The sequence below is a fragment of the Pristis pectinata genome, chromosome 5 (genome assembly GCF_009764475.1).
Source record: "Pristis pectinata isolate sPriPec2 chromosome 5, sPriPec2.1.pri, whole genome shotgun sequence".
Taxonomy (NCBI): domain Eukaryota; kingdom Metazoa; phylum Chordata; class Chondrichthyes; order Rhinopristiformes; family Pristidae; genus Pristis; species Pristis pectinata.
The window spans coordinates 115,123,175-115,134,546 of record NC_067409.1 but is presented as its reverse complement, the minus strand read 5'-3'; the positions used below and the strand labels follow the sequence as shown (position 1 = coordinate 115,134,546).

The following is an 11,372-nucleotide window of genomic DNA, read 5'->3' as shown; positions in this document are numbered from 1 at the left end:
TCAAAGTGAAGAGCTGATGCCATTTGTTTTAAGGTGAAAGGAAAGGTAAGTGTACAAAAAAGTCACTTAACTTCCAAATGCAAAGTTAGAAGTCATATACCGTTTGTTTCCTGCAGAGAAGCAACAGCTTAAAAACTGGTTCAAAATATTCCTTTCAGAACAGTTTAACCATCTACATTATTCAGTGCCTCAGTTATCAATGATCTACATTGAATTCTTTCCTCCTCCAACCCCTTTTGAAGAAAAACAATGCAGATAAATAAGGTGGATATTTTTAGGTTTATTTTACATATTTTACAAAGTTATAAAACTCTCAGATCAATATTTTAAGAAGGAATGATACTCTACTTCTCATTTAGAAACAAGTTTCAAACTAAGAACTGAAAACTTAGGCCTGTTGAGCTAAAAGGATCAAGAAATTATACAAAAATAACATTCTAGTATGGATTAACAAGCATCAGTTCCTTTAGTCAGCCAAAGCCATGGTAAAATGGAACTGCTAATAAATTGGAAGTTGTCAGTTATGTTTAGGTTCATACAGTGGGCAATACAGTTGGATCATCACACACTTTAAACAAGCTAACAAGGGACTATCAAAAATGTTTACAGTTGAAAATCTTGAACCCTACAAAAAGATGCATTTGTTGTTCATCACCTTCCATAAATAAAAACAACTTTTAAAGTTACAAATGTTTGCAAATGCAAGCAGAGTTTGGAATATCATGCAGCAAGTAGTGTCCAAGTCAGTGTCCTCAACTCTTAAGGTCTTTGCCGTGCAGCTTGCTTAATTCAAAGAACCTGAAGTTCCATTTTTTTTAAATACTTTCCATTCACTCTCACCTCACGCTGACTCCAGGTCTGAACTACACACTTTTTTCTTTTTTCCATGTTTCTTGTGCTTCTTCTTCTTCTTTAACTTCTCCTTAATAACATTGAAAATGTAATCAGTTTCACTGCTGTAACAATCACACCATACAGACGGGTACTTTACCCCTCTGCATCGTTTCAAATGTCATAGTGCGTCTATCTTCTGTCTGTCAATTGCTTTCTTAAATTCCATAGTAAATCTTGGCCAAACTAACTGACATGAGAAGGCCTTGTAAAGAAAGGTTTGCTCTGCACAGTGTCATTTATGCTAGACACCTCTCCAAACTTTCACTTGTATCTGTGCATCTCCCAAATCAAACTTCTAATAAAACTCATCCATCTGGATGGCTTTAGCAAAGTTAATTTATCTTTCTGGATAATACACTGAACTGGGTTACCTTAAAACAAATTGACAACAACTAGACCTGGGCTATGAGAATGGGCAAACAAATAGCAGGTGGAATTTAGAGCGGTGTGAGGTGATGCATTTTAGCAGATAGGTTGGGGAGAGGCACTACAGATTAATTCAGATAAATGTGAGGTGTTGCATTTTGGTATAACAAACCAGGGCAGGACTTGCACAGTAAATGGTAGAGCCCTGGGGTGCGTTGTAGGACAGAGACCCTGAGAGATGCAGGTACATAGTTCCTTGAATATGGTGAAACAAGTAGCCAGGGCGGTGAAGGCAGCGTTTGGCACACTTGCCTTCATCTGTCAGAATACTGAGCACAGGAGTTGGTACGTCACATTACAGCTGTACAAGATGTCGGTAAGGCCATATTTGGAGGACTGCAAACAGTTCTGGTCGCCCCGCTATAGGAACGACGTTGTTAAACTAAAGATTGCAAAAAAGATTTGAGGATTTTAGCTGGACTGAATGGCTTGAGTTACAAGGAGGCTGGATTGGCTGGTACTTTTTCCCCTGGAGCATGGGAGGCTAAGGAGTGATCTTATAGGGGTTTATAAAATCATGAGGGGCATAGATAAGGTGGATGGCCACAGTCTTTTCCCCGGGGTAAGACAGTCCAAAACTAGAGGAAATATGTTTAAAGTGAGAGGGGAAAGATTCGAGAGGGACCCAAAGGGCAACTATGTGAAGTGTTGCACTTTAGGAGATCAAATGTAAGAGGTCAGTACACAGTTAATGGCAAGACCCTGATGTGCAGAGGGATCTTGGGGTCCAAGTCCTTGGCTTCCTGAAAGTGGCTGCATAAGTTGATAGGGTGGTAAAGAACACTTATGGTATGCTTGCCTTTATTAGTTGAGCCACTGAGTTCAAGAGTCAGGAAGTTATGTTGCAGCTTATGTGGAATATTGCATTCAATTCTGGTCACCCTATTACAGGAAGGATGTGGAGGCTTTGGAGAGGGTGCAGAAGGGGTTTACCAACCTGGACTAGAGGGCATGTGCTATATGGAGAGTTTAGACACTCGGGTTGTTTTCTCTGGAGCAATGGGAGTACGAGGGGAGACCTGATAGAAGTTTATAAGATTATGAGAGGCATAGATAGACAGCCAGTATCTTTTTCCGAGGGTCAAAACGTCTAATACCCGAGGGCATGCATTTAAGGTGAGCATCAAAGGAGATGTGCGGGACAAGTTTTTTTTAGAAACAGTGTGGTGGGTGCCTGGAATGTGCTGCTAGGTTGGTAATGGAGGCAAATACAAGAGGTGTATCAGAGACTCTTAGATAGGCACACGAATGTGCAGAGAACAGAGGGATATGGGAAATGTGTAGGCAGACAGAATTAGTTTAGTTAGGCATTTAATTACTAGTTTAATTAGTCTGTACAACATGGTGGGCTGAAGGGCATGCTCATGCTGTTCTGTGCAGAGAGACAGAGAAAGCTGACCCTTGAACTGAAGGTTAAGGTTAAGAGAAGGTTAAGAGAACACAAATTTAAAGTCTTGGGCATGGAAAAGGGAGCAAGGGGACGGAACGAAGATTCTCGATAAACACACTGAGTAATAATGGTGAACTTGCTGCCTGTGAGGGAGGGGAAAGGAACTGAAATCTGAACATTTTATTGCAGAGTTGTGTTGCTGTAGTGCACAGAACCTAAAATGCCCCAAAAGAGATGCATTTGAACTGAAAGTCAATTCATCTGGCAACTGAGATGTGATGCACAATGGTGATTTAATTCCAAGAGGAGCAAATCAGACAGACAACACCAACACCACATTTCTCAATTACAATCAGGGTATTTTGGAATTCTGAAAGCTAACAGGATGTTAAAACAAAATAAAGAGATGCCTAAATATCCTCTCTTTTATCTGATCGATAATGCATACGTAATAACCACATATTAGAATGGGATAAGTGAGTCTGGTGATTGATTCACCAATTCAGCAGTTTAAATAAATGCTTTGCAATTTCAGATTGGAGTAATCCCACTTTAACAGTAATGGAATATAAAGTTATAATGAGGGAGAGTACAGGCAACCCAGCCAAAGTGAAAGGTATTCAATGAGTGTTTTTGGGAAAATCCACATCCCAGTCAGACATTGTGCACTAATGTTGTGAAATTCTTGTTGGAATCGTCACTATACACATGCCTTCCAAGCATCATTAGAGACAATGTAAACATGTTGAACACCCAAATTACCAGAACAAGTAATTATGTTTTGGAGGAAGTGTAATCACATTGATAAATGTAATTAGCAACAGTGCCACATTTCCGTTTGCAATATTCACATTTGAATGGGGGGGTGGGGGACAATTAACATCAATAAACCAATGGGCTGAAATGAGGAATCACTAACGTCAATGTTACACTACAGCTGACAGAAGAGGCTGCAATACTTACTGCAGATCTGAGGAACCACTAACGTCAATGTTACACTACAGCTGACAGGAGAGGCTGCAATACTTACCGCAGATTTGTCTTTCTCTTCATTATTTCTTTTTTTCCTTGACTGTGCCTTAAAAAGAAACATGTTCATTAAATCAAATGCAGATGACTGAAGATATTTGTAGTATATCTGTGCAACTCAAATACAAGTTTAGTTTTGATTTTAAATCACTACAAAATTGTTAAATCTGATATTTACTTCAGGCATGTTTTAGATACCTTTTAACAGCAAACACAAGGTCTGGTGGTGCAGAGAGATATGTTAAATCTCACTTTTGCTTCCAATACACGGTTATGATTTCAAGCCATTCTCTAGCAGAAAACGATTTAGGTGGATATTTCACTACAATCAGATACGGTCTTCAAATGAGACAAAACCAGGTACTGCCTTTTATTTTGAAAAAATTTAGGCACATTTAAAAAAAGTCAATGCACAAGCTCTTCTGCCCTCTACTATGATCAATCTAAACTGATAATCTTTTAATTATGTTATCTTGTTATACGGTGGTTACTTTGCTCCCAAAAGTCATTTTTACGAAGCATTTTGGGATATTTGAGATGTATGACAGCAATATCAAGTCCAGTCGGTTGCTGAACATGCTCAACTATAACCAACAATTGTATTCTGTCAGAAGCATACAATCAAAAGACTGCACATCTTAAAGACAAATCTTTAAAGATTTATTTTAAAAACATTACTATAATACAATTCAATTTACTTTTTTGGGTCTCATGAGCTTTTACTGCTGATCTTAGAGAACTTTTCAGATGATAAGAAACTATCTTCAGCCTTTTGATTTTAAAGAGTTTTAAGCTTTTAACTGGCCAATTTATTGGAAATTGTACTCACCTCAAAAAGAAAATGGAGGTGAAAGAATAGTTTTAGAAAAGATTGATTTTTTTTGGCAATGCATAGCAGTATTGCAACAAGCACACCAAAACAAAATCAGAAATCAAAAAAAGGTCACCTTTTAGGTGCAACATAAAACTACCCAAGTTTATACAAGGGTTATAGTCAGAAAACACTGTGGCCAACAGTTATCGTTCAAGTAATATCACGATAGGAAATCTAGTCATGCATCTCATTACTGGCACCTAACTGTCTGCAAAACTGATCACATCACAAGTCAAAAATTGTCCACTGTGAAATATTAGAGTTATCTGGAGGATGTGAAAAACTAATAGAATTCATACACAGGAATTATTAAAATATGTAGGTGCACTTGAGTCAACAGCAGGTTTTGAAGGAGAATCTTTCTACTAAATGATTAGAAAATGCTGAAAGTCAGTATATTAAAAAAAAATCACAACTTTGTTAGAAAAATAGATTCTTGCAGGGAATGGAAATTCTGCCTTGTGATACCCTACACTAGATTCCAACTGTGGGAGAAACCTTGAAGTTTATACTACTAAAAATGGTTTTGGAGGTCATTTATTCCACTTGTTGTTTCTACAGCTTTATTATGTGGAAATATGCCATAAAATTGTTTACGTTACAAGTGATTTTATTTCAGAAATAATGGATTGACTATTAGGCACTGTGTGATATCACGGAAATAGAAACACGCTGGTTTTCCCTCCCTGAATAACATCAGTGAACCAGAAGGATTTCTATTTCAATTGTAATATTCTATTACTGACATAGAAAGAGTAAATTTTCCATTTCGTTCCAGATCTTAATTAAGATTTCCAGCTGCCAAAATGGGATCTGAATGTCTCTGGATCATTAGTCCATGTCTTTGTCTAATTAGCCCAAACGTAAGGCTAATGAAACCCATTTAGAAAGAGCAGCACACTTGGAGCTGGGTTACCCATCCTCATCACTGCAGGCTGACAGAGTAGGTAGAGAGCTCAGTCTGGTGCAGTGGAAGGAGCTGGTAACTGCAGCTGGAAAGGCTGCTACATCACTTTGCTTCACAGTTGTTTTGCTTTGCATCTTTGGTTGGCAAATGACCGAGGTAACATGCCCAATGAATAGGGTTTATAGTTGACGTTCAAATGGACTCGAGTTTCCTTGCACACAAGTCACTTACAGCTAACATGAAGATGCAGCAGACAAGTGGGAAGGCAAATGTCAAATTGGCCTTATTTATAAGAGGATGGTACAAAAGTACAATTTTATTTTATTTATATATATATATATATATATATATATAAAACACACACAAATAAATAAAAAAAACAATCCATATACAAATCACCAAAGGGATCGGTGGTCCTAAAGCACATTAAAGTGGATAGATGCCCAGGGCATGACCGAGTGCATCCTTGGACCTTGTGGAAACTAGGGAAGAAATTGCAGAGGCCCTTGTGGAGATATTTGCATCATCTTTAACCATAAGAGAAGTTCTGAAAGTGGAGGGTGGCTAATTTTATACCATTATTTAAGGGCAGCAAAGACAAGCCAGGGGACTACAGGGCAATTAGCCTGACATCAGTGGTGGGCAAGGTACTGGAGGGGATTCTGAGGGACAGAACCTATCAGGCAAGGTCTAATTAAGGACAGTCAGCATGGCTTTGTGTGTGGGAAATCATATCTCACAGATCTTTAGAGTTTATTGAAGAGGTAACCAAGAGGGCAGAGTGGTGGATGTCATCTGTATGGACTTTTGCAAGGCCTTTGACAAAGTCCTGCGTGGAAAGCTAGATCACGTGGGGTGCAGGGAGAGCCAGCAGAGTAGATACATAATTGGCTTGATGGTAGGTAGAAAGTTGTTTTTTTGGACTGGAGGCCTGTGACTAATGGTGTGCCACACAGATCAGTGCAGGGCCCATTGTTGCTCATCATTTATATAAACAAACTGGATGAGATTGTACAAGGCATGGTAAGTCTGCAGATGGCACCAAAATAGGTGGTACTGTGGACTGTGAAGTAGGTTATCAAAATGACAAGGGGACCTTGAACAGCTACGTAAGTGGGCTGAGGAATGGCAAATGGCTTTCAATCCATGTAAGTGTGAGATGTTGCAATTTGGGAAGTCAAACCAGGGTACGACTTTCACAGTGAATGGTAGGGCCCTGTGGAGCATTGTAAAAGAGGGACTTAGGATTAAAGTACATAGTTCTCTGAAAGTGGCCTCACTGGTAGACAGTGTGATGAAGGCAGCATCTGGCATGGTGGGCTTCATCAATCATGGCATTGAGTATAGGAGCTGAGACATCATGTTGCATTTATACAAGACATTGAAGCTGCACCTGGAGCACCGAGTACAGTTTTGGTTACACTATTATAGGAAAGACGTTATTAACCTGGAAAGAGTGCAAAGAAAATTTACGAGGATGTTGCCATGACTCGAAGGCCTGAGTTTATAGGGAGAGGTTGGGCAGGCTACAACTTTATTCCTTGGAATGTAGGAGACTGAGGGGTGACCTTCTAGAGGGGCATGAAATCATGAGGGGCATAGATAGGGTGAATGCACAAAGCCTCTTTTCCAGGGAAAGAGAATCAAAAACTAGAGGGCACAGGTTTAAGATGAGAAGCAAGAGATTTAGAAGAAACCAGAGGGTCACCTTCTTCACACAGGTGGTGGTGTGTGGAACAAGCTGCCAGAGGAAGTGGTTGAAGCAGGTATAATGACAACATTTAAAGGACATTTGGACAGGTACATAGATAGGAAAGGTTTAGAAGAATATGGGCCTAAAAGGACTACCTTAGATGAGCATCTTGGTCAGCATGGACTAGTTGGGCTGATGGGCCTGTTTCTGTGCTGTATGTCTCCATGACTCTACATAGGATGTGGGTGAGACCAGGTCTAGAGTATAATACACAATTATGGTCTTGTCCAAAAAGATATTTTTGCTAGAAGACCCACTAGACTGATTCCCAGGATTGCTGGTCTGTCGGTGGAGAGACTGGAGTAGACAAGGTCTCCATTCTCTAGAATAATAGTGACATCACTGAAATTACAACATTCTTACAGGGCCTCAGAGTTGATAGTGGGAACACTACACCTTTGGCTAAGGAGTTTAGAGGACTGACAATGAGAAGTCTTTTCACATAGTGGCGAATCTTTAATTCCCTCTCCCAGAGAGTGATGGAGGCTCAGTCATCAATTGCATTCAATACAGAGGCAGATGAATTTCTAGATGTTAAATAAATCTGGGACATAGGAACAGGGCAAGTAAAAAAAGGTGCCGGAGATAGATCAGCTATGAATGGCAGAGCAGGCCTGAAGGGGGTAACTGACCTGCTCCTGGTCCTATTCACATGAAGATGGTGAAAACATGTGCTATAAAACTTGATGTGGTTTTCACTGCATAATTTAAACTGCTACAGGATGGGGCAGTTGTGCTCTGTTCTAATTGTTATGCTCATTTACCTGGTTGCTCTGTACATGTTGCATTGTTACATGTGAATCTGAATTTCTCTCACTCTATTAGTTACACGTTTTTGATTTGATACCTTTGCCCACATTTCTCTTCCTAATCTCTGAGGTTGCTCCAGATGTTTAACTTCATCTGTGAATTCCATGTCTACTCATCTGCTGCTGTGCCCCAGCTCAGTTTTCACTGTTTCGGTCTAGGTCTTCCTCCCTCCCTCTCTTGCCACATCTGCAAGTTTATTAATTGAGAAAAAGGCATGAGATCTGAGAGGCATCATGAACAGAAGGCCATGTTTCAATTCCACCTCCAGACACAAGTTTTGCGCCTTCAGATGTATACGTCTGTATTTTCTAACCACTATACAGATTACTTTGTGGTGAAGGAAGATAGGGATTGATGGGTGACAAGATGAAGTCCATGGGACGATGGAGGAGATTATTTCAGGCAGAAGGTCCTCATTGCTCTTGTGGAGCATGAAGCAGCAGGGTGTGTAATCACACGATGGAAAGCCACAATCTTCCCACTTTTCCTTCGGAATGAGGCAACAAAGGCACGTTAGTCCTGAATGCGCAGAGAAAATGGTTGGGGAGTGGGGGGAATAGAACATATGGAATGGAAGTCACACAGACCAGCAGGCTTTCTTCATTGGAAGAGAATGAATTACTTGATTTGTAAAAGTAACATTCTGATACACTTCTGTGTTTGCCAATGAATTTGCATATTTATTGAATTTAATTTCATAATGTGTTATGAGAAGACAGCAAGTCTCAGATCATGACATAAACTTTTCCTATCATATACTACAACAAATAGAAGGCAAATTCAAAACAAGATCCATATAATTTGCATTTTGCAAATTGAATAAGGTGGAAAATCTCATTTTGAGAAACCTCTGTGGGAAAATATTTCTTCCTTCTAGAAGGAATTTTAAAAGGACAAGATAAATCCAATTACTCAAGGCTTGTTAATCAGGTAGACAATGCAATATCCAAGTACCAATCTATGAATACTACACATTCTTGGCAGCTATTCAACTGAATGTAATAACCTGTGGAAAGCTAAAGTAATTATGGAAAGGTCAAAGAGCTTTTAACCTGAAAATGTTCCTTTCAATGCCAATAGTTCTTATTAATGAAGATCAAACTCCTCCACTGAAACCATTTCCTCTAGTACCTATTCCAACCACTTGTTGCTGAAGTGTGCTCTACAACAGGTTACACTGACACTTAACGTTCAAACAAGGTACTGCAGGAAGTTATTGACATAAAAATTAATCAAAACTATGGAGCTGAAAGAAAAACTAAAATCAAAAAATGTTTTCTTGCAACAATTGAAAGTCACTAAAGGTTAGAAAAGATTAATTCAGTATACACAAATTGTTGACCAATAAATCAAAAATCATTCTTATAGCAATAGTTATGAGAAAAAAGTCTGAAACATCACTTCAACTTAAAACAGGACAGATAAATTAGGTGCACAACTGGAAAATAATCAAATGAATTTAGGATTAATGTCAAGCTGTCAATCATGAGAAATAATGGAAACATCTAGTTAGGCCACCTACAAGATAAAACATACAACAATGAGCAATCAGATAAATTACCAAAATCCTCCTGATGGCTTTGGCCCAGGGATAAATGTTGAGAGGCTTCTGTTATATAACCAGAGTTATACAGCACAAACACACACCCTTTAGCCTACTATCTCCCTGCTGGGCATCAAGAACCCACTTATACTGAACACTTTTTCCAGCACTCAGCCTATAACCTCCTAACCATGGTATTTGAAGTGTTCATCTAAATCATTAAATGTTATGAGAGTATCTGCCTCCACCACCCTGTTATTTAACAGGTACCATGGGCAGAGGAGGCTTTACCCAATGTTTCATCCAACAGATGGCATGCCTAATACAGCAAAAATTCCCCAGAGATTTACAGTTTGTAACTGGATTAAATATTTGAGCACAGGGTAGAACATTGGTCTTTTGGGGCCAAATCTTTGGTCATAGTCAAACTGAGATAGGCCAAATAATCATCATCAGAACCTCAAAGGATGGAAACATTTTTATGCAAAAAAGGACAGACTATAGAATGTTTTTGTTGGATCAATAATGCAACTAGATTTTCTAAAAGTGAAAGATAGTTAAATGGAAAAGTGCATCAATAAATGTGAATGCAGAGGCATGAATATGATTTAAAAAGTAAGAAATGCCATAATTCATCAAAATCTGGGTTGGAACTTTACAAGTCAAGATGATGCAAGTTCTACTTGTTATTCTTATACTGACTGAAGGACCTGTTTCCTTGCTATGTCATTCTACAATGTCAGCACTTTAAGAATGCAGTGGTGAATCTACTTTTATCATAACCCTCAGTCCCATTCCTCACAGTATAAATGAAGAAATATGTAAACAAGCATACTATTTACAGTTTCTTCTGCACAACCCAGGTTCAAGGGGGGTAATGCTTAGCAGCAATGAAAGTTCTTTATGTAAAAAAATAAATCAGACCGAGAACTGGGACTGAGGCTTTGGCTTGAGGCTTCAGCAAGAAGAGGCTGAGTAAGTGATCTTAGTGAGGGGAGTGCGAGCAGCTCTTTAAAAATAACGTTTTCAGTAAGGCGGCACAGGTAAGAACAGGCAAAGTCTTTATTTTGTTGTCTGTAAATCCTTGGAGTTTAACCCAGCCGAATTTGAAGTGTTGCACCTTGGCAAATCAAATGTAAAGAGACAGTACACTGTTAATGGCAATACCCTGAACAGTGTTGCTGAGCAGAGGGATCTTGAGGTCCAAGTTCATAGCTCCCTGAAAGTGGCTACACAGGTTGACAGAGCGGTAAAGGTGGTTTTCCAAATGAAGTTATGCTGTAGCTTTATAAAACTTTAGTTAGGCTACATCTGGAGTATTGCATTCAGTTCTGGTCGCCCCATTATAGGAAGGATGTCGAGGCTTTGGAGAGGGTGCAGAAGAGGTTTACCAAGATGCTGCCTGGATTAGAGGGCATGTGCTATGAGGAGAGGTTGTTTTCTCTGGAGCAGCGGAGGCTGAGGGGAGATCAGATAGAGGTTTATAAAATTATGAGAGGCATAGATAGAGCAGACAGCCAGTATCCTTTCCACAGGGTTGAAATGTCTAATACCAGAGGGCAGGTACATTAGGGACATTTAAGAAACTCTTAGATAGACACATGAATGATAGAAAAATAGAGGGCTATGTGGGAGGGAAGGGTTAGATAGATCTTAGAGCAGGATAAAATGTCGGCACAACATTGTGGGCCGAAGGGCCTGTACTGTTCTATATTCTATGCATTTAAGGTGATAGGGGGCAAGTTC

The 11,372-nt window shown here is 39.3% G+C and overlaps 1 protein-coding gene across 1 annotated transcript in view; it reads right to left on the bottom strand.

Moving 5' to 3' along the window:
* Positions 1-265: 265 nt before the first annotated feature.
* The window catches only part of fam133b (family with sequence similarity 133 member B), a 40,340-nt gene continuing 29,233 nt past the window's right edge, over positions 266-11,372 (bottom strand). The window contains exons 10-11 of the mRNA XM_052016065.1: positions 3,741-3,788; positions 266-922 (exon numbers count right to left, since the gene is read on the bottom strand). Coding sequence (XP_051872025.1) covers positions 842-922; positions 3,741-3,788 — 129 coding nt within the window. The 3' untranslated portion in view covers positions 266-841. The remainder of the gene's footprint in view (positions 923-3,740; positions 3,789-11,372) is intronic.